The sequence below is a fragment of the Eretmochelys imbricata genome, chromosome 12, assembly GCF_965152235.1.
Source record: "Eretmochelys imbricata isolate rEreImb1 chromosome 12, rEreImb1.hap1, whole genome shotgun sequence".
NCBI classification, from domain to species: domain Eukaryota; kingdom Metazoa; phylum Chordata; order Testudines; family Cheloniidae; genus Eretmochelys; species Eretmochelys imbricata.
Window position 1 is genome coordinate 1154654 of NC_135583.1, and position 24100 is coordinate 1178753.

Below are 24100 nucleotides of genomic sequence, written 5' to 3' on the forward strand. Positions count from 1 at the left end.
TCTCCCCAGCTATGATTGTAGCCTGGTGGAAAACACAGAGCACATTGTGAAGCCCAGAGAAAGAGCTGACTCAGCAGTCCTTTCCAGTTAGTCCACTTGTGCTGTTCCTAGAACGTGAGGTTGGGTTTAAAATGTTGCTGCCAAAAATACTGCTGTTGTAACAAAATCAGTGGCCTATTTTAGTAGCTGCCACTCCTCAGCCCTTTAACTTGATTTCTTTTTGTCTTTATCGTCTAGGGTATTTACAGAGAGAATCTTAATTACGTAAAGAAACTTAGCAGTGCTTTGTGACAGGGTAATAGCTCTTGATTGTTCTAGCTTTCAGGAGCACAACATTTCTGGATGCTAAAGGCTTAGGGCCAGCCTACTCTGGCAACGCTAAAGCGTGCTAAAGAACAGCTCCCAGCGCTGGGTCACTGTTTACACTGGCACTTTACAGCGCCGCAACTCGCTGCGCTGTGGGGCATGTGGGTTTGTACACTCCTGAGCGAGAAAGTTGCAGCCCTGTAAAGTGCCAGTGTAGACAAGCCCTTACAAAGCAGCCTATGCAAGCACTTCAGTGGCTCTCCAGACTGCCTCAGCATACAGGGCTCCCTGCTGTTCCAGACTGAGCACACCCAGGAAAGGTCATCTTCTCTCTACATTGGAAAATGCCCCCAGCACATCTGTTGATGGAAAATAAGAGTGAGTGAGTGAGTGAGTGAGTGCTCCTGTTTGATCTCTGTGTGTTTGCATGGTCATCTTGATTTATATACATGCACATGTTAGAAATAAGTTATAGCCTAACACAGGAAAGTGCTTTTACCTAGCCCATCATACCGGAGAAAAATAAATTACATGGAGCCTTAATCTTCTGCAAGGCAGCATGCTGTCTAGAGCAGGGGCAGGCAAACTTTTTGGCCTGAGGGCCACATTGGGTTTCGGAAATTGTATGGAGGGCCAGTTAGGGGAAGTTGTGCCTCTGCCCCCCCTTGCTTCTTGCCCCCTGACGGCCCCCCTCCCCCAGGACTCCTGCCCCATCCAACGCCCCCTGTTCCCTGATGGCCCTCCAGGCAAGGTGGACAGACCTCGCTATTTTACCGCACAAAAACTCCATTGTCGGCATGCAGGGAGCGCCACATTGCTATACAACATCTGCTTTGTACTGCATCCTAAGACCCCCCGCACCAGTGAGGTGCCAGAGGGAACAGGCGCTGCAGGAGAGAATTCTCTGCTGCAAACACTGTGCTGCCAATCCTGGAGTTTCCTCTTGGGGACTGGCAGCAAGAACATCTCTACTGGTTTTACTCATTGCACCAGACAGAGCCTGAGAAGAGAATCATAGAATAACAGGGTTGGAAGGGACCTCAGGAGGTCATCTAGTCCAAACCCCTGCTCAAAGCAGGACCAATCCCCAATTTTTGCCCCTGTTCCCTAAATGGCCCCCTCAAGGATTGAACTTACAACACTGGGTTTAGCAGGCCAATGCTCAAACCACTGAGCTATCACTCCCCCCAAAGCAGCTTCTCAAATGATAAGATTTCAGCCCATCCAGAGCTTTGCAGGACAAACCAGCACTTTGAGCCACGTGCAAAAAGATGTCAGAAGTCTGACAACTGGCAGCCTGTGATGTTAGGTCTCCCTGGCAGCTGAGGCTTCTGGGTGATTCCATAACCAGACTGTGTCTACACTGAGCCTGTATCTGTGGGACCCTGGGCTTGTGGACTCGGTGTTTCCAAGCCTGCATTTGAGAATCCACACTGGTGTATCCCTGGGTTTATGGGACCCAGGACTCACATCCATACTGCACTAGGCAGACCTTCTGACTTGGAGCTGTGGCTTGAACTGTGTCCACGCTGCAGAATGACAGGGCTAGGCCTAGAGTGTCTGTGGGACTTGAGCTCTGCTCCACTCCCCTAGCCTGGTCCTAGGACCTGAGTCCTGAGTGCTTGCTGACCCGAGTCAGACTGATTTGTGTGTGGACAGAAGGATGGTTTGGGCTCAAACCTGAGGGTACGTCTTCACGGCAGAGTTATCGTGGGTGGTTGGCATCCAGGTTGGCCTAGCCCAGCTGTGCACAAGGCAAGGCCCTACCTGCCCTTACAGTATCTTTACTGGTGCCACACGCCCCCATGTGTGTTGCTAGGACTTTGGGGGGCATGCCCCAGGGTTCTTGTGTTTCAGTAAGGTGGTCCACTCTCATTATTTCCCAATGAATTGCGGGAGAACTTGTCTGCCCTTCTGTGCACACAGGGGAATTGTGGGACAGCACTGGAGGACTGCCAGCACTCAAGTGGTTTAGCCTGCACTCTTGTTACAAAGTGGGTGGTTTACCAGCCCAACTGAAAGCCTCACTTGGGATTCAGCTAAAGCATTAGCTTAGCTAAGCCAGCCAGCCAGGTTGAATGTACCACTGACCATGGGTGAGAGGGTTGTGTTGGACAGGAGAGGGGTTGGGACAATGCCCAAGTAAGAGCCTAAGTTAATTGCCGTGAAGACAGCCGCTGCAGCCTTACAGCCAAGGGTTTAGTCTTGTGACATAGACACAGTTCTCATCTGCGCTACAGAGTGTAACCATGTTGTCATTAGATCCCCTGATTCTGTTACAATGTGGACAAGGGCTTTCAGATTATAAAGGTTCACATAAGGGCTTGTCTATACTAACGCGTAGTTTGCAGCAAGCTGGGGTGAAAATCTGCCATGTGTTTATATAGAAAAGCCCTAAGAGGTGACTTGATGGCCCACATGTTCCTATGTAGGGAGAAAATTTTTGGTAGTAGAGGGCTCTTTAATTTATCAACAAAGGCATAACTACATCCATCTGGAAGCTGACGCTAGATAAATTCAGGCTAGAAATAAGGAGCGAATTTTAACACTGAGGGTTCTTAACCATTTATTACAGGACACGGTGGATTCACCATCCTTTGCAGTCTTTAAATCAAGAAAGCATTCTTCCAGCTTGCTTGTTCAGTCTTATGTCCTGGCTTTTAACAAGTGCTTGGTCAGTGGGAAGCACTTAGCACCTTTCAACAAATTCCTTCTTTCAAAAAAAATAAAATAAAATGACGTTTGTTTTTAGAAATATAGAAAATTTCATTCTCTCTCTTCAAGGGAACATCTGGCATCATTGTGCCTAGAAACTAGTTAACACAGCCAGCTGAGCTCATGAAAGAGCTCTCCTTTCTCACAGAAGCTACTCTGTCTGAAAGAGAGAAAATCTTAGCTATGAGAAAGATAGAGGAGGCAGCCCACCATACTAATTGTATGTATAGCGGCTAGCACAGTGGGTTCCCAGTCCTGACTGGAGGCTCTGGATATTACTGTCATATAAATATTAAGCCCAAGAGTTTCAAAAGGGTTTCAGTGGCCAACTTTTAAGACATCTTAAAGGGGTCAGTTTTCTGTGGGTGAGAGAGAACCAGGCCTTTTAGGTGCCTCAACTTCAGCACCATAAAACCGAGGCATCGAAAATCACTAGTCTCTTTTGGATCATCTTGGGCGAAATAATTCTCTTCTCATTCAGAATTTTGCTATAAGAACTGAGGGAAAAGGGCCTTTAAATGGAAGAGAGAGCCCAGCTAGATAACCTGTCAGTCTATTCATTGCTTTTAATTCTCACTTCAAGGCAGATGAACAGTAGGCAAAGCAATTAACCTCTATCTAGAATATTAACAATAAAATTAAATAACTCTCGGCCTCAGCTATTTCCTGCCTGCATAAATTAAAGCTCTGATCTAACTCTTATTCCAGCATTGCTGAAAAGACATTTCCCTTGCTTGAACTTCTCCAGGATTTTTTTTTTTTTTTTTGCATTCAAAAGGTCTAGAATTTAAATATCAAATGTCCTGTTTTCTTTTCCTCTGTCCAAACCTGTGGAGGAAGAGAGTAGTGGATCTCATGGTCTTTATTCTTTTCCTCCCTTCCGTCCCTGACTTCTTAAAAGTGAATAGGAAAGGACTACCTATACTGTAGTTCATTCTCGTGGTAAATTAAATGATACTAAAGCAAGCAGGGGCATATATGGGATTAAGTATGCTGTATTCTGCATGCTTCCAAGGTGACCTTAAAAGGGGGGTGCTTATCTTTTTGGGCTGCTTCTTGCACAAGGCATAGAGGAAGCTGGAAAGCTTTATAAAAAAAATTCCTTCTTGTGGATCATATCAGAAATTCAGTTCTTGTACGCCTTGCGAGATTGGCGAGGGACTGCAGTATTAAGGAAATGACATTGGCAGAGCTCAAAAGGGTGAAAGCTGAGTCACTGAGAGTGCTGCTTAAAACGCTGCTTCTGATCAGGTTTGGGCAGTTAGCCTCAACAACTAATACACATTTTGGAGAAAGGGCATCTTTTTTACAGATGGAACCCTCCAACCTTCAGTTAAGGTGATAAAGATCCCTGAGACCTCCAAGAAGTTCTCCAGCAAAATTAAGCAGGACTAGACTCAACGTTCTTAGTATTTCTAAGAAAGAAATGGGGGGGAATTATTTTGGGAGGGGGAATTAATGTCTTTTCAATTGCCTTTATCCATGAAAAGGGCACAAAACCCCAGTTTAAAAAAAAAAAACCCTTTGCATGTCCTCTCTAAGCATGACACGTGGTATACACAATGACGCTGTCTTTGCAACGGTTGCCGTGGTAGCAATGGGGAATGGCACGCCGATTGCATTCATACCAGTGTGTGCTCAAGAAGAGGGTACTAGCAGTTCCCACATATTCTTTTACAGGGGAGTCTGGAACAATATTTAACATCTTCGTGCCAATCATTCATCCCCATGCTGGTGGGGTGATAGGGATGTGAGGAGGGTTGGTTGTGTGTGTGTGTGGAGTAACAGAGCCTTATTTTGTGGGTGTGGGAGGAGGATTCTTGGTTGGTTTGACACTCAGTGGAGAGGTTACTGGTTTTGGCTGCCACCAGGTCTGGGGAGCAGTCTGCATCAGATGCCAAATGGCTTATTTCCACAGCTGATTTTCGGCCTGCTGGTCTGCCTCCTGCCTCTCTATAAAGAGGGCAGGTTATTGAAGGGGGCCAGGGAAGCTTTAGCCCAAAATCCCACTTTCAGAAATCAAGACATTGTAAAGCCCTGTATCTGAAACCTCCTTCACTTACCTGTCCAACTATGTTTAACCTTTGGGGTACTGATATTGTTCCTCTGGCTTTCACCCACTTTCCCTCGCATAGCCAAAGAGACTTAGACGCGAAGTCCATTTGGGGCATCTCAGTGCTGCTCTTTACATGTACTGGCACACCGACAGCATGTCCAGCCATCCAATTCTTAAAGAAAAACCAATTCCCTTTCAACTTTTTATCCATCCACTTGTCATAGCCTCAGTGCCTCAAATAGCAGCAGATACAAGGAAAGGGAAGGAGGTGGTTTCAGAAGCGAACTGCGAACCAGCTCCTATAGGTTCCATCTCACCTCCATCCCTGACTTTGCTCTATGATCTTACATGTCACTTAGCCTCCCTGTCCCATGGCTCCCCAGGAGGTCTACCTCATAAGGATGTGGTGAGGCTGAGTTCCTTCACACTGGAGCTCCTCTGTTGAAAGGTGCAAGAGAAGGGCAGACCTTTAGTTGAGTGAGTTATTTCAGTTCCTGTGCAGGATAATTACAATTAGAGCTGGTAGAAAAACATTTTGGTGAAATGGTTTTTTTCCTTGGAAAATGCTTTTTTAGTTGAAATCAAAATGTTTTGAAATATACTGATTTGGACACCCTCCCCCCTCAAAAAAAACCCAAAGCATTTCAGTAATGTCAAATCATCCAATTTCACCATTTTTGGAACGGCACATTTTGCTTTTTTGTTTCGGAACAAAATTCTTTTTACATGAAAAAGGGTTTCCAATGGTCAAGATTGGGACAAAATGTTTCAATCGACACAAACCAAAAATGTTTTTGGAATTTTGTTTTGCAGGAAATTTCAAAGTCAGATGAAAAAAATTCAGAATCACAGAATTTCCTGCAAAAGAGCAAATGCATTCTCCCTCCTCCCAGCTTATTCACAACGGCTTAGCCCAGAGTTTCTGTGTTTAGGGCTATTGTCCCAGCATACCAGCCAGTGGCTGCCCTCTCTGATTCACTTATTGTTCTCTATCCTCCTGTTCATGGCTACAGGACTGAGGCAGCCATGTTCCATTTTGTCTAGTGTTAGCATGAATGAATGGGAAGGAGGTGAGGCCTAGCACAGCTCAACATTTAACATAGATTGCAAGCTCTTTGGGGCAAGATCTGCTTGTGTTTGTACAACCCTGGCACAGTGATCCATGGCTGGAGTGATGATGAGCCTAGAGTACCGGTATGGGGATCCATGATTAGGATCTGTTGGCCTTAGTAGCTCACCTGTTAACATAGTGGGAGGAGTCCTGCTGCTCTTCTTCCTGCAGCACCTGCTTTCATCCTTCCTGCCATCTTCAGTCCCATCTACTTTTTCAAATAATCTTTTACTCTTTTAAGACATCTCACCTTTTTCTTGGTCACCATGCAGTCAGGAAGCCAGTAGCATTCAGGCAAGGAAACGCTCGGCCTCAATCATTTTGCAGGGGGCAGATCAGATAAGAAATAGTAGGCGTATTTGTTTTTTTACCTAACTGGTTACTAACTATCAAATTGACACAGCCTGCGTTTCTCCTTTACTGCGTTTCTCAGAGGCATTCAGTGCAGGAGCATCTGCCAACTTTAAGCAAGGACCACCCAGGAAATGCTCAACTGTCTTCCTGCTGAGAGGAAAGAAAACGGAAGTCTTGTTTTCTGCCCATAATGTAAGGATCTCACTTCCAAGCTATGCCTTGGGGCGAATAGTTGGGTAGAAGAGACTGTCAGCTTTACTTCTGTCAAACCTTTTCCTGTTGCTTGATTAAAAGCTGGTTCACCTCTGAAAGGCAACTCTAAATGCACAATCTTACTCTGCAGCTCTGTTCCCTGTAGTGTGTCGAGTCAGATCTGTGCAGGTTTTTTTACTGCTTTGATTTGTTTGTGTTACTTTTGTCAGGCCTGTAAAGCCAACGCAGCTATGGGTCAGATTTTACTCTGTTCCGTTTTTACTCACCAGATTTAGCCAAGTTCTGATTTATTCTTGTACAGCCCTCTTGAGACAGTTGAGTCACATGGGTGCTGCTGAGGACAGTATCTGGCCTGCATACACTTTATCTGTGGTGGTGATGCACAACCCAGAAAGAGCCCAGCTTCACTGTCACATCCCATCGTCATACACCCTAGTGGTGACTGGCTGCCCAGTTTTCTCCTTTTTCTTGTACCCGCTGCTATCCAGTTTTCATACCATGTCTTTGGTACTGATCAAAAGTGCCAGTGTAACATCGCTTCTGTTTAACCACAGAATCAACTTCCTCTGCACACCACCTCCTCCAGTGTGCCACAATCCTGACATGGGGACATCCACTTCTCAGGACAAAAGGGTAACTCGGACTCCGTGGTCTGCATAATTCTTGGCCTCTCTGCTAGGGCTGCCAGAAAGGTGCCAGTTATGACCGTGTGTTTCATGGCGATATCTTTCCACCAAACTTTTCAATGTAGGTGACCAAACAGCTGCCCTAAGGTAATAGCTGGTCTGGATTCTAACCAACGAGCTCAAATTAATAACTTCTGTACCTCATTACAGATCCCTGGAGCCGTCCAGTACCCTATTGAATTTCAAGAGAGGAATGATACAAAATCTAACCGGAGCAATGTTGCCAAGTCTCAAAAAGTTGGGTAATTTTTTTTCTTAAAGCCCCAGCTCTGGAAGGCAAACAAGAATCCCAGTTTTCATTAAAAAACAAAAAGCAGGTTTCTAGCTCTCATGGTTGCAGAGAAAAGCTGGAAAATGAGACCCAAGTGCATCGTAAAAGCACAGAAATCAGAAGGCAAATAAAAAGAACCCAAATGTATTATCTTTTAAGCCAAACTCATGACTTTCTGGGAGCCTGACTCACGATTTTTGAACACTTGGGGTTGGCAGTACTGGAGGAGATGCCCACGTGTTCTTGGTTACACTAGCATTCTGTACTTATAAAACTCGGGGGTATGCTCTGTCTTGTATTGCTCATTATTAGCATGGGGCTGCATAGGTAGCCTTCCCCTCCCCTGGCCTGTAATCTGGCTGAGGCTAATGAATGAGCTCTGTACTAATCTGCCATGAGTTACTTGTTTCCTTGTCACAGAGACTGCATATAGGTTTCAGGTAGTAGACTCTTCATGGGGATTGCTGTTGGGACGATTTTAATTGGCCCAATGTTAATTTAGTGTTCTGGTCTCTTAAAGAGTTGAGTGTTTTGTATTTAATAAGTTGCTTTGTCTTTTGGTTCCGTAATTTATCTAGTTCCTTTCTATTGTCAGCAGAATTGTGTATTATCAGGAAGATTACTGTGCTGATTTTTATACTGTGGATTGGAATAAAACTGCTGGCACTCTCTCTCTGTGTCTCTCACACATACACACATGCTCTCCACCCTCCCCCCATCTCTCCAATTAGTGCTGGGCTAGACTAGGATCAGCTGTCTGGATTTAATAGCCAAAGCGGGGAAAACCGATGCCTTTGCATTTTTTTCTTCAGTGAACTTTAGCTCTGAGGGGCATGTCTCTGCTAATTGTCTGTTAAATGAGATTGCTTGCTGAGGTGCGCTGTCTTGCAATTTGAATCCTTTAAGGAACAGCTCTCCATGCTCAGCTGTACACATGACTCTTAAATATAATCTGTCTAATGACTGGAAGGCTTTGACTGGCTGCTCTGCTGATTATTAAGCAGCCTACGATTTGGGTTACAAAACAAAACCTTTGTGCTTTTATTTCTAAAACAGTAACATTCCAGACAAAGGGCCACTCTTTAATCATGAAGTGAGTCCTAAAAGCAGGGTAATTTCAGGCTGGAGTTTTGGGTAAATAACGCAGTGAGGTCCAGATTTTCAGAATTGTCCACACTCAGTTGCACATTCAAGTGACCAATTAGATGCCCAGCTGTCCATTTTGACGTGCACCTGCAATGACTGTGCATGCAAATGATCCTCTGTAGCAGTGGTTACACCAGGGATGGGCAAACTACGGCCCGTGGGCGGTTTTATGCTGGCCCACAAACCACACCATGTGGCTCGGCCCTGCTCCGGCCAGAGCACTGGGTCAGGGGCTGCACCAGCAGCTTGGCCCCGCTCTGGCCAGGGCGCCTGGTCGGGGGCCAGACCATGTGGCTCGGCCCCTCTCTGGCGCTCCAGCTCGGTCGGGGGCCAGGCCACACCACCCACTTCGGCACTCCGGTCAGTGCGCTGGGTCGAGGCCACACCATGCGGCTCCCAGAAGCCATGGCATGGCCCTGGTCTGGCTCCTACGCGCTCCAATGGGAGCTGCAGAGGCGGTGCCTGTGGAAAGGGTGGCGTACAGAGCCACCTGGCCGCGCCTCTATGTAGGAGCCAGAGAAAGGACATGCCACTGCTTCCGGGAGCTGCTCAAGGTAAGCGCCGCTCGGAGCCTGCACCCCCTGAGCCTCTCCCCATGCCCCAACCTTGATCCCCCTCCTGCTCTCCAAACCCCTCGATCCCAGCCCAGAGCACCCTCCTGCACCCCAAACCTCTCATCCCTAGCCCCACCCCAGAGCCCGCACTCCCAGCCAGATCCTGCACCCCTTCCCACACCCCTGCCCCAGCCCTGATCTCCTCCCCCACCCTCCAAACCCCTCCCTCCCAGCCCAGAGCACCCTCCTACACCTCAAACTCCTCATCCGCAGTCCCACCCCAGAGCCCATACCCTCACCCCAATTTTGTGAACATTCATGGCCCGCCATACAATTTCTGTTTCCCGATGTGGCCCTTGGGCCAAAAAGTTTGCCTACCTCTGGATTACACAGTTCTGAAATCTGAGCCCCAAAGCACCCTGGTTTCATTTGTGTTATAAAAACAGACTGTGTACCAAGCTAGCCCAGTGTGTACTCTGCAGAAGCAGCTTCCAGTCTCCTGCTCCTGCAGCTGGCAGGGTTTTGGAGGTGGCATGCTCAGCTCTTGAGAGGATTCCCGTTACTGAACAAGGACCCCTTCTGCCCATTTCAAGGACGAGCACTGACTGACTCCAAAGGGAATGCTGTCCACACCTACTCAGGCACCAGCATTGTAACTGCAGTGCCCACCCACGGGTTACTGGACAAAATTTAGGATTGACTGAGAAAACGAGGCATATTTAATCCTTCCCCACCCGGATCCCAGGGTAAGAAATAACTGGATCTGTTCCCTTCAGTCCGGCTGCCATCTGCGCAGCACTGTCAGCTGGGAGTGCCCATGTGAGGAATGCCGTGTGAGCCTATGCCCCTTGTCATGGGAGGCTGGGCGAATCCTCGGCAGGGTGTGTGGGGAAGGGACAGATTGGTCAGATTCCTTCCAGCTTTCTACAGTTGTCTGATACGCATCGTGGTAGAAACCAGTGTCATAATGATTGAAGCAGCAGGATGGAAGTGGTGAAAGAGGCACACACCGTGATTGTTTCGTTGCTCTAGGGTAGATACTGCAGGAGCAGATGGCTTTTTTATCAATAATATTACTGCTGGACAAGGGAGGAGAGAATCTGTGGCTAACACAGAGCACCTGGCTTTAACAAATGCCCAACCCAATAATAATTTTGTAAATCACAAACAGGTTTCCCATCCTCCCATGATCTCTGTTCCTTTCAAATATTAGTCATTGATTTACAGCAGTGGTCCCCAAACATTTTTGTTCCCCCTCCCCCCGGTCCCCTGGGAGCCATGGTCAGGAGCCGGGGCCAGGAGCAGAGTGGAGCTGGTGGCTGGGGCTGGACCTGCGGCTGGGGCTAGGGACGGAGCTGGAGTGGAGCTAGGGGCAGAGTGGGGCTGGATGGTGTTCCCTTCCCGCCCTCTGTGGGGGCTGGACACAGCCTGCTGTGCATGCTTCTTTCCCCTCCCGAACATTTCTCTGCGCCGCCCTAGAGGGGTGCGCCCCACAGTTTGGGGACCACTGATTTGCAATGAATTGTGTCAAGTGGCTTAAATTCTGGCTACAGTAGTTTTAATAAACAAATTAAAAATGGTAGCAGCTTTAGAATAGTGGTCGGAGGAGAAATATATAGCGCATAAAATATCTAGTTCAATGCTAATTGCGCAAGCTTGTCAGGTTATTCTGCCTTGAAGAATAGCACAGCCTGTTGTGTTGTACCTAAATGTGCTGGAGTCCAACTGTTTAACTGAGGCTTCATGAAATGAGATCTCTGTTTCCACAGAGCTTTCTGAAGCAACACAATTTTAAATAACAACAAACAGCAGGGTAAGGATGTGAGTAATGAATGATCTCCAGCTTGTGCTTGGTTTCTGTCCCAAACCTCAAAATCCAACCCACAGCTTCTCTTCTTTCTGTTAGATTTCTCCTTCCTGCTCCAGCTTATTTGATCCCTCTGTTCTAGGTAGCCTGAAGGCCCCCTTCCTCTTCAGAGGTGAAAGGCCAAAAAAAGAACATAGGGATCAACTGAATGCAGGGGACAACAAATGAGAAAACTGTGCACGTCAAAGATTCACAATCCGGGTTCTGGAAGGAGACACCAAGCAGAGAATCCTGGAACAGAACCTGCTGCTCCTCCGAGAAGTTCAAGGAGCTGGTATAGGCCACACAGAGAAATTGTCCCTGGACGCCTTTCTGCTCCAGACAATTATCACTGGGGGCATAGGAAATACGTATCTACTTACGCTCCACAGATAAACCCAAGATCTAACCACGAGCCCACAGTAGCTGCTGTGGTAAAAGGAAGCGGTTAACACTGAAACCCAATGACAAGTTAAATATCAACATCCTGAGACGAATAAAGTGAGTTCCACCTGTGACAGTGCTGCAGTAGGGCCACATTTGGAAGGCTCTTTGCACCAGCGGAGATTAAAAGAACCATTCTGAAAAGCTTAGATTCTGCAGAAACTGACCATGCCAGCTGGGAGGTAGCAGAATAGCATCCTACCAAATACTGGCTCAACCCAACTCTTGTTTTGGACTATGGCGGTGTCTGCCATCCATTATCATGAGTTTGGGCCTTCTACCATTGTGCCAGTTCCTCATCTGCTGACATTGATGTGTGTCTTCGCTTTGCAAGGCCCTACAGCTGTTGTGAGTAGGGCTTTTTCCCATGTGAGGTTTGGGTTGAGAGTGGAAGGAAAACTATAGTAGAGTCTCCTGTAGAGGTAGGAGTTTTACACCAAGTGCAAAATGGTGGGTGGCTGGTTCTCTGCCCACTAACCAAGCACATATTGCCATAGCCCTGAGTTTAGCTCCTGAAGGGAACTAGAGGAGACTGATGGAATTAGAAGGCCAGCAGCAGTTCAGGCAAAGAAGAGATAACTAGTGTCTAACATCTAATATGATATTGACTGCATCCATCAAGGTGCAGGTGAGATCCAGATGCAGTCAGCTGGAGACTCTAGGAGCAGAGCATCTCCAGGCTAAGACTGGTGAAGTGAAGCCATCTGTTAAAAGGCACTGAAGGAATCTCCCCACTTTTAAAAGGCACTGAAGGAATCTTCAGTAAGGTGTTTGTTTTAGAATAAGCAAGATTAGCTTCATAACTGTCCTTTCCTCTCCCTGCTCTTTGCTTATATGAGTCCCTTGGAATAAGTTTGAAGTGTTAATTGGCAGGAGGGTGGCTTTTCCAGGTGTGCTGTGGTGTGTTTTTAGAAATCATTGTCTGTTGGACAGCATCCCAAGCTCTCGGCTGGAGCAGGAGAGGACGCTTTTGTAAATACACATGTAGCGCAAGGCCTTCAGGAAACTCTATGATGAGCAGCTTTCAGGATATCAGAAGGTGGTTCATCAGGAGAGTAGGGTGGCCTCACTCTTAGATGCAATCATCACCAACAGAGCCCAGAAGGAGAGGAGAAGCTCAGCTGCTTTGTGGATAGGATTCCTGTTCATTGCTGACATGCCAGGGAATACTCTCTAGGAATTAAGAGAGGCCGGATGTGGTGACGGAGGATTCAGTCAGTAGGAGCCTGGACAGCTGGATCTGGGTGTGCTGTGAGAGCCAGTCTGTGACTTACTATCCAGTCGTAAGGGGACTGTTCTGATGTGAAGTTGATGTTGGGGCACCAGAGGACCTGTGGTGAGGAGACAGGCTCCACTTTAACGAGAGGGGAGTGAAAATGGAGAGACTTAAGGGGAATGGGGGATTATTTAAACTGTCAAATCAGGGGAAGACCACCAGACTGTATGCGAGGCTTGGGTCAGATCATAGAAACTGCAGGGAGCTGAGGCTGTTATGGGAATCAAAAGGGAGCAAGCTTTGAATTTACACTGGTGAGGTTTCTGAGGTACGAGCTCTGCTAAAGGTAAGAATAGAGACGCAGTTCTATTGGGGTTAAAACTGTCTTCATGCTGGGATGTTTGGCCTAGCAAGAAGAAATCAGTGTCACTAATGATCAGATCTCCTATTTCAGAGCACCCATCTGATCACCTGTAAAGTTCAGAGGGAACATTACTTCCATGTACAGCATTCCAGAGCTGATTGGGTGTCTGATGGGCTGATTTCTCCCTACCTCATCCCCCTCTGAAGCAGTGAATTTGCTGATTCTAAAGCCCGGTGGCTGTCCTAGATAGAGCATTGGTGTGAGCTGGTGTGGAAAATCCTGCACTCCCATCTAGACAGTTATTGAGACAAGTTAGGCTCAGACGAGGTACCTCAAGTGACATGTTGGCTCGCCCTAGCCTCAGGTTACTCTTCCTCTTAAGGCCACTAGAGCCATGTACACATCAGTTGCAAACACTTATCTGCAATGCCCAAAGCTTTCGGATCCCAACATCTAACTCGGTCTTCCCCTATTTATGTAACAATAGCAGAGTTCATTCCAACCAATGGCAGAGCCTGGCTCCCAACTGTCTCCTGTGGGAACTGTTCACTGCTTTGTTGGGAGGAAGAGTGCTGCGAGCCACGCACGCTGCTTTGCTATCGTCCACTCTCACCTCCCTTTCTGCATAGTCAGGCTCCGACCCAGGGAGGACAAAATGGCCCACTGAAAAGTCAAGCTCCTGGGGAGTTTCAAACCCATGCCCGATTCTGCTGCCTGTCGAATCCCAGGTGCTGTCCCGCTGCTTTTTTCTTTCCCCTTTCCATTTGAAGGGAGCCTCTATTTTTAAGTGATCCTTCAGGAATGGAGCAGGATTGACAGCTCTGAACTCTAAACTTTTCTGAATCTCGACAGAGCAGGCACAGTGCAAGCAGGAATAGTTTGTCTGAATCTCAGAAGTCACCTCCAGAGGCTAAGAGGAGTTCAGTCTCTAGTGCCCACTTCGTCATGACGTACACCCTGCTGAGCCTACCACTAGGGGGGTGGGTCAGGGATGTGAAGCCATAAGGGGTTGTTAGGGCCATATGGTCTGGGCTACTGCATAGCGCAGGCTGTAGCATTTCACCCAGGGATTCCTGGAGCAAGTGCGATATATTGTGTTGAACTTAAGTGTGTGTTTTCAAAAGAAATGTCCGAACTCCACTGAAGGACTTGAGGGGGCTCCGTCCCATTCCTTGCGAAGCTGTTCCTCTGGTCAATTACGTTCACCATTGAAAATGTGCACTTCTGATACAAGTTTTGTTGTGTGACTGTGACAACCCCATGGCAGGGTGTGTCCTCAAGGCATTCAGCCCTGCCTCACTGATTTCTACAGGAGCTAAAAGATTCGCTGCAGTGAGATTGAACCCAGATCCTCCAAGCTATTTAGGCACCTAACTCCCATTGATTCCAACGGGACCTTGCCCACACTCTCACAGGCTGTTTGTGGGAGAGCTGGGAGTTGACCCTTGGTCTCCTGAGTGCCCAAGCATGGTGGAGGGTTTTGTGACAGGGGCTCCAGTTCAAGAGCAGCGCTATCTCCATCTCCCTGTCAGTTGGTGGCCATTTTCTATCCACTCTAGCTGGTAGATCGCTTAGATGTGAAGCCTGGCATCACACTCACTAGAGACCTGTACAAAAAGCTGTGAGACACTTGCCAGTGGTTCCAGGGCACCGCCCTCGCGAGAGGCTCCGCTTCTTGCCATCCCTGGCTCGGTGGCAATTGGACAGTGCTGGGAGCCTTACCAGATTGCTCTCCCTACACCATGTTTGTGGCTCCGTCTTCCATATCTGCCTCTGGGAACTGGGAAGCTGCCTCTGGTTGCTGAAAGGGAGCCAATTCCTGGTGCCTTTTCTGCCTGCCATTTCCTGGCTGTTGGGGAGTGAGGGAATGGAAGCTCTGCACTTCTATCCCTCCAGATGGCAAAGGAAATCTCAGTTCTTTCCATCTTCTTCCTCTGAGGAATTACGATAAATACATTCCCAATGCAGTTGGTCTCTGCAGGGACACACCCTTCTGAACAGCTGCTGTCAAGCCAGGGAGGAGAACAGACCCACTTCCAGGACTGCACACCCCGAGCATTCAGAAACCATGAGTCAAGCCCTGAAAAATTCATGAGATTTGCCTTAAAATTACTACTAGCAAGAGATGTTAAGAGTAACAAGAAGGGTTTCTTCAGGTATGTTAGCAACAAGAAGAAAGTCAAGGAAAGTGTGGGCCCCATACTGAATGAGGGAGGCAACCTCGTGACAGAGGATGTGGAAAAAGCTAATGTACTCAATGCTTTTTTTGCCTCTGTCTTCATAAACAAGGTCGGCTCCCAGACTACTGCACTAGGCAGCACAGCATGGGGAGGAGGTGACCAGCCCTCTGTGGAGAAAGAAGTGGTTCGGGTCTATTTAGAAAAGCTGGACGAGCACAAGTCCATGGGGCCGGATGTGCTGCATCTGAGAGTGCTAAAGGAGTTGGCGGATGTGATTGCAGAGCCATTGGCCATTATCTTTGAAAACTCATGGCTATCGGGGGAAGTCCCAGACAAAGCCCTGGCTGGGATGATTTAGTTGGGATTGGTCCTGCTCTGGGCAGGGGGTTGGACTAGATGGCCTCCAGAGGTCCCTTCCAACTCTGTTATTCTATGATTCTATGACTGGAAAAAGGCTAATGTAGTGCCCATCTTTAAAAAAGGGAGGAAGGAGACCCCGGGGAACTACAGGCCAGTCAGCCTCACCTCAGTCCCTAGAGAAATCATGGAGCAGGTCCTCAAGGAATCAATTCTGAAGTCCTTAGAGGAAAGGAAAGTGATCAGGAACAGTCAGCATGGATTCACCAAGGGCAAGTCATGCCTGACTAATCTAATTGCCTTCTATGACAAGATAACTGGCTCTGTGGATGAGGGGAAAGCAGTGGACATGTTATTCCTTGACTTTAGCAAAGCTTTTGACATAGTCTCCCACAGTATTCTTGCCAGCAAGTTAAAGAAGTATGGGCTGGATGAATGGACTATAAGGTGGTGTGACAGGGTCGGGCCAGATGGCTATAGGAGAGTAATAGAAGGTAGATATATTAGCCCCAGGCTAAGTAGGTCCCTTTTCCCTGCGTAAGGTAACAGGGAATGTTCCAGAACGATCAGGAACCTTCTGGAGACAATTAAGACAGGCTGATTAGAACACCTGCAGCCAATCAAGAAGCTGCTAGAATCAATTAAGGCAGGCTAATCAGGGCACCTGGGTTTTAAAAAGGAGCTCTCGTCAATTTGTGGTGTGCGTGTGAGGAGCTGGGAGCAAGAGGCACTAGGAGCTGAGAGTGAGAACGTGGACTGTTGGAGGACTGAGGTGTACAAGCATTATCAGACACCAGGAGGAAGGTCCTGTGGTGAGGATAAAGAAGGGGTTGGGAGGAGGCCATGGGGAAGTAGCCCAGGGACTTGTAGCTGTCGCACAGCTGTTCCAGGAGGCACTCTAGACAGCTGCATTCCACTGGGCCCTGGGCTGGAACCCGGAGTAGAGGGCGGGCCCGGGTTTGCCCCCAATCCTCCCGACTCCTGGTCAGACACAGGAGGAGTCGACCTGGACTGTGGGTTCAGAAAAACAGCCAAGCTGAGGGCTGCCGTGAAGCTCCAAGGCGAGCAAATCCGCCAATAAGTGCAAGACCCACCAAGGTAAAGCAGGAACTTTGTCAAAGTGGACAGAAAGCTGGCTAGATTGTCGGGCTCAACAGGTAGTGATCAATGGCTCCATGTCTAGTTGGCAGCTGGTATCAAGTGGAGTGCCCCAACTGTCGGTGCTGGGGCTGGCTTTGTTCAGTATCTTCATTAATGATCTAGAGGATGGCATGGATTGCACCCTCAGCAAGTTCGCAGATGACACTAAACTGGGAGGAGAGGTAGATACGCTGGAGGGGAGGGATAGGATACAGAGGAACCTAGACAAATTAGAGGATTGGGCCAAAAGAAATCTGATGTGGTTCAACAAGGACAAGTGCAGAGTCCTGCACTTAGGACGGAAGAATCCCCTGCACTGCTACAGACTAGGGACCGAATGGCTCGGCAGCAGTTCTGCGGAAAAGGACCTAGGGGTTACAGTGGACGAGAAGCTGGATATGAGTCAACAGTGTGCCCTTGTTGCCAAGAAGGCCAATGGCATTTTGGGATGTATAAGTAGGGGCATTGCCAGCAGATCGAGAGACGTGATCGTTCCCCTCTATTCGACATTGGTGAGGCCTCATCTGGAGTACTGTGTCCAGTTTTGGGCCCCACACTACAAGAAGGATATGAAAAAATTGGAGAGAGTCCAGCGGAGAGCAACAAAAATGATTAAGGGACTGGAACACATGACTTATGAGGAGAGGCTGAGGGAACTGGGATTGTTTAGTCTGCAGAAGAGAAGAATGAGGGGGGATTTGATAGCTGTTTTCAACTACCTGAAAGGGGGTTCCAAAGAGGATGGATCTAGACTGTTCTCAGTGGTAGCACGACAGAATGAGGAGTAATGGTCTGAATTTTGTAGTGGGGGAGGTTTAGGTTGGATATTAGGAAAAACTTTTTCACTAGGAGGGTGGTGAAACACTGGAATCGGTTACCTAGGGAGGTGGTGGAATCTCCTTCCTTTGAAGTTTTTAAGATCAGGCTTGACAAAACCTTGGCTGGGATGATTTAGTTGGGGATTGGTTCTGCTTTGAGCAGGGGGTTGGACTAGATGGCCTCCTGAGGTCCCTTCCAACCCTGATATTCTATTATTCTAATACTTTTTTTAAAAAATGGGGCTTTTTTCTCTGCTTTCTGGTTTGGGAGCCTTTGGGGAGCACTGAGGCTTGAAAACAGGACCTTTCTCCACAACCATGAAGCTTAGAAATTCACTTTGAAAAACAAATGCAAGCCTAGAGTTTCTCCTAATCACATGACTCCAGGAGCTGGGGCTTCCATAAGAATACCAGGTCTCATGAGGCTGGTGATCAAATAAGAAAGTTGATAGCACTGCAGCTAGCAAGGATTTGGAAGTTTGGCCCCGCTGAACCCTTTCTCCTATAAGACGCTTTCAGTCGCTAGCCCTGACTTCTTTCTTTCATTTGAGTTGGACTGTGTTGTTTTATACCTTTTTGGATCTTTAGGGCTTTTCCTGCGTACGTCCACCCCTCAAATATTAGGGTGTGTCCAATTTGTCTATTTCTTAATCTTTGAATGGAACCGTCTTGTAAAAAGAAATGAAATTCTCATGCCTGCAGTGGTGATGTACTCCCCACCCCCAAAACAGTTAAGTATTTTTGACTCCCAATTCAGGTTTTATGTCTGCATGTAGCAATGTACAAATGTTTATCAGCCCCCAAAGTCCCACATGCTGCCAGCGCAAGCTCACCACTAGCTGATACTAGATGGTGTGCAGTCTGCACGATTTGTCTTTCCATGGAATGGCAAAGCAATTGATCCATTGGGTTTCAAGAAACCCTCACTTATTTCTTGTTGTAAAGATACAGTTGTGCTAGGCTGGAGAGGCCTGCTTTAATTCTGGGCAGTCTTTCTCTTCTAGTTCTCTCTTCTTTTTTTGCTGGACTTTGCAAACATCTGCTGATGGGAAGCAGCATGTTTTGTTTTGAATATGAACATTTACAAGCCTGTCAGATGCATTGTTCTTTCAATCCCTTTCTGCCCTGCCCCCATCTTGGCTCTCTTGCCTCGTTTTGATCAGAGTACGTCATTAAACTGACACAGTGGGAAGCTGATCAAAATTGAAGCTCAGGCATCTATCAGACCACCTCTGTCATTTTACGTGGGCACACTGATGAAGCCTGGCACCCGTTTGCTGGAAGATGAGCGCAGGGCATGTTCTCAGGATCGGCTGAGTAGGATGTTACACTCTCCATGCAGTTATACTACCGCAAGGCACATAGGGCTAAAAAAACCAGTGTGGGAATTGCACCAGTTGCTGTATCATCCAAAGTCACTCACTTTGAAATCCCTTTAGTCTTGGAACAATTCCATTACCGTTACTTTTTATACGCGATTTGAAGCAGCTTCTCGGCTGGCTAGAAATGAGTCAAGGCATCAGTCTGGAGGGGATATCGTAACCAAGCCATTCCCAGAATACTTCAAGGCTGCTTAGAACTGGAATTCTAAACAAAGGAGCTGCTATTAAACAAAAGGGGATGGAGTTTGCCTCCATGAAAAGAGAGGAAGAATTTCTGTTCTGTGCGCCAGCAATTTTTTTTTTTAATAAACTCAATTAGCAATTAAAATCTGAATAGTATGGCAGGAAGGAATATAGATGTTTTTAAGGTAGCACAGTGGAGTAATTTTGTGCAGATGATTACAGCTGCTCCTACCTTTCTCAGGCAAATTCCTTTTAAGTAAATTCTGTTCCAAGCTTAATCTCAGCCTAGAGCTGTGGTGGCTGGTGGTTTGATTTTAAACATTTGACCAAACTCCATTGGTCTGCAGGAGCTGAGCGCTTAGTAGCTTTGAAAGTCAATTCTCGTTTATTTCCATGCCTAGCTATAGACGTCACTGAAGGATGTTACTCAAAATTGTCACCAATGTTAGTGAGCTGAATTTAGCTAAAACACTAACAGAGTCCACTGCTACCTTGTGGTATATATGCCAGATTGGACCGTGTAATGAGAGCCAGGGGAGGTTTTTTCAGCAAATAATAAAATTTCCAAAAATGCATTTTGTGGGGCACAGAAATTAATTTGGCAAATGGTTTCAGCTCAAAAAATGATTTGTTTTTAAAGTTGAGGGGGTGTGTTTTGACCATTTCAAAATAAAACATGTTGACTTTTCATTTCAAAATGTGTCCTCTTGATTTATATTTGTAGATTTATATATATATAAAAATCTAGATTTATATTAAAAACCCAAACAAAGGGAAACAGACACCCGGAAATGAAACACAATGATTGATTTATTGGTTTTTTGGGTCAAATAAAACATTTGTTCAACCTACAATGAAATTTTGAGTGTGCGAGGATTACATTACAGTGAGGGAAAAAAAACCCAAACGATGCAATTACAGCTCAAACTGAACAAAAAAAAAATTTTTTTTAATATTTCGGTTTCCCTGCCCCCTTACCAAAAACTTGATGATTCGCTCAGCTTTACAGGCAACAAAATACCACTGAATCTGTCCTTTTTTTCTGTCTGCCATTGGTATACCAGTCTTACATGGACAGCCATATAAGAATACCAGTTATCTGACCCATTGTGTAAACACAAGTGTTTGTACTGATTTAACTATGTTAGTTTAGAAACAGATCTAGTTAATTCAGAACACCCACTAGCATGGACAAAGTTATAGCAATCTGAAGGTGCTTACACAGATAGCTTATTGTCTTAATATGCCAATGCAAGCACCTTCATACATCCATATTGGGGGTCTGATCTAACTGTATCCGTTTTCTAAACTGGTATAGTTAAATCAGTACAAAACTGGTGGGTTGACCAACCCACAGAGTTTATAGACTAAAAGGAAGAAAAACACCTTGATGGTGAAATTATCCCACGAATGGTGAGAGCAATGAAATTCAGCACTTCTATTTGACATGTGCCATTAATTTAGAGGGTTGTTTTTTTCACAGTTTATTTTTATAAATATTTTAAATACATCACAAAAATATAAAGGTTTGGGTACACCAATCTGTGCATCTCACCCCATCTGTGCATATAACATAATAAATCAGAGGATTATTTATTTCCCTTTTATTTAAAGTGGCTGGTGTCCACCCAGAAGTTGCATTGATACAAGTAAAGGTGTGATGTTTCACTGATTTAGTTTTAAAGGGGTGCAGTGGTGTGTACAGGGCAGACCCTAGAACCCTGGTCAGGTGTGAGAGGAGGAATAGGTGGTTAGTAGTGGGTTGGAATCATTGCTGTCCTCACAGGATCTAAAGCCAGGGCTGCTTCACTTAAACCCCCATTGATGTGCCTACACAATCGTTATAATGCGGTTAGCTTGCCTGCCGTGTCTGTTGTAGAAATCTCTGCCAATCAGAGTATGTCCTCACTGCAGAGTTAGCCTGGGCTAACCTAGCCCGGGGTGTCCCCACTGCAAGCCCTACCTGGGCCAGATCCATGTAACCACATCCACAGTGTCTCTGGACTAGCTCGTGGGCTGGGATTGATGACTGATGGGATATCCCATCGTTCTTAGCAGCATATGAAGCTGGGCTGCTCTGTGAATTCGTTTGCTAGCTGTTGCCCCTTATCCCCTCTTTCATCCACACAGGAAAATCTCTTTCCCAGGCTTGAGCTGGGTTTCTCTTTGGCCCAGCTGGCCACCTGCCTACTTTGCAGTGAGAACGTAGGTTATAGCAGCCTCACGCACCATCCTGTAAAGGAGCCAGAGTTGGCCCTGGCCTATGTGCAGTTTTTGTCTTCCCTACCAATGTTAAAGCACTGCTGCGGCAACACTTTTATGTGGCTGTGTAGTCACAGCAGCTCTCCCAGCGTTGTAAAACCCACCCCCACAAGAGGCATAGCTACCAGCCCTGTCTACACTGCCACTTTACAGCACTGAAACGTGCATCGCTCAGGGGAGTGTTTTTTCACACCCCTGAGCGAGAAAGTTTCAGCTCTGTAAAGGGGCAGTGTAGACAAAGCCTAAAGGTGGGGGTGATTTTGCACCAACATAATGATACCAGTATGGTGCCCCTAGTGTGGATGTAGTTATACTGGTATAAAGGGGCCTGCTACCAGGATAACTTATTCCCCTACACCGCTGGGAGCACCTTCTTGCCACTTTAACTGTGTCCACACAAGGCTTTAACTGTGCTGGGGCACTTTGACCGTGTAGACAAGCCCTTAGCAACTATTTTTAAAAGGCTCCAGGGAAATATTTTCCTTCGTCCCGCCGGCAGGAAGTGTGCTCTCCATGGCAGCAGTCTCTTCCCAAAACATTCTGAGCTGGGCAGGAAACTCCCATCCATTCCCTGATGAGGTTTTCCTGCTGAGAAAGGAAACTTGCAGGTCAGAGGCTCACAGACTTTAAGGTCAGAAGGGACCATCATGATCATCTACTCTGACCTCCTTCACATTGCAGGCCACAGGACCTCACCCACCCGCTCATGTAATAGGCCCCCTAACCTCTGGCTGAGTTGCTGAAGTCTTCAAATCATGATTCAAAGGCTTCTAGTTGCAGAGAATCCATAATTTACTGTAGTTCAACCCAGCAAGTGGCCTGTGTCCCATGCTGCAGAGGAAGGCGAAAATCCCCCAGGTCTCTGCCAATCTGATCTGGGGAAAATGCCTTCCCACCCCCAACTATGGCTGTAGTTTGAGCTATGTGTTTGCCACATAGCTTTCCAGAACCGTGCTTCCGAAAGGCAAATCAAAGATGGAGGGGGACTTTTGTAAAGCGTTTATAAAGCTTGAACGGTCGTCTGCGCTCATAGGGATCACTGGACTGGGAGTGAGAACAGGGATCTCTGCCATTTGCTTTCTATGTGACCTTTGGCAAGTCATGTTGCTGCTCTCTGCCTCCGTTTTCCCCATCTGTAAATTGAGGGTGATGATGCTGACCTTTTTAAAGCACTTTGAGATCTACTAATGAAAAACACTGTAGTTTACCCCTCTGCCTCAGTTTCCCCATCATGTCAATGGGGATCATGCTGTTTATCCCCCTTGGTGAAGTGGTTTGAGATCACAGGAGAAAAGCACTATGGAATAGCTAGGGTGCATTGCATATCTTGAAAAGTACCATGTAAATCCCCTGCACTGGATTAATATATAAATATAGCAATAAAATACAAGTCTGAATCTTAGCGTGGCAATCTGACCTTCTGTCAGTCGCTACCACCAGGAAGTTGGAATGACATTTTGTCTTCCTGTAACAAATCTTTATTCCCCGCTAACTTGACTTAGACAAAAATACATCCAGCTCTGACTGTGCCACTAGCAAGCTCTGCCACTGCCTCGAGCAGTCCTCACCATGTCAATGATAGCCTTGCGCTTGGCTTGTCATGTCCTTCCTTGGGTCTCTGTGCTGATGAAGCCCACATGTCATCATGTCCGAAGCCTGGCCACTGGGCTCTCCAGGTGTAGCAGTACGCCCGTCACAGCCACCTTCTGGCAGCCCCTTTTATTATTGTAATGATGGTGAACGATCTAAACTCTCTTCCTCGCAGAGGTGACAGGTTCCAGGGTGTGGGAAGGAGGAGTGGGGAGATATTGATTCCCAGTCCTCTGTACTAATCACTGGTTAGACTGCTACTTTTGTACTTCTTTTAAGAGCCCTGGTGAGATTTAACCCAAGGGGAAAAGTCTGTGTGGTTTTGATGGTTATGCAAACGTTCCTTTCTCTGAGTCTGGTAATCCACTAGGGTTTCAGCATTGCACATTCATTTTTGTTACCATCATTATTCATTTGGAGAGGAGCATTCATTCGATAAGTGACACGTCTGGGGAGATGGGTTTGTATGCCTGCACAGTCTGTCACCACTGTTCAGCATATTGCAGTAGCCCCTCGTGGCCTCGACCAGGTTGGACCCCATTATGCAAAGCTCTGTACAAAGACATACACATATAAAATAGAATTGTACATATCTCATACCCAGAATCCCTCCTGGCATTTCCACGGTATGTGCCATTCAGTCCCTATGCCAGGGTGGATTGATTTAAATCAAGGCAATTTAAATCATCAATTTTTTAAATCAACTTTTCTGTTGTGCGTCAGTTTTTTTCTAAAGAAAGGTGTGCACTCTCATTAAAACATGTTGATTTACAAGTAAGTAGATCTTTTACGCTATATTTGGTACATCTGTTTGCTTCCTCGGCGGGTTCACTATAACTATGTCGACTTATTTAGGTAATGATATATCACGAAGTCACCGGGCAATGCTTTGGAACTACTCCATAC

General features: G+C 46.7%; 1 protein-coding gene across 4 annotated transcripts in view; it reads left to right on the forward strand.

The window, feature by feature from the left end:
• The window catches only part of CFDP1 (craniofacial development protein 1), a 115394-nt gene that overhangs the window by 69930 nt on the left and 21364 nt on the right, over positions 1-24100 (forward strand). Inside the window, exon 6 of one of the 4 annotated variants that reach the window (XM_077831306.1) lies at positions 7592-8301. The exons of the other annotated variants lie outside the window; for them this stretch is intronic. Within the exon in view, the coding sequence (XP_077687432.1) occupies positions 7592-7700 (109 nt within the window). The 3' untranslated portion in view covers positions 7701-8301. Of the gene's footprint in view, positions 1-7591; positions 8302-24100 lie in introns of those variants that run through there. 4 annotated transcript variants of the gene reach the window in all.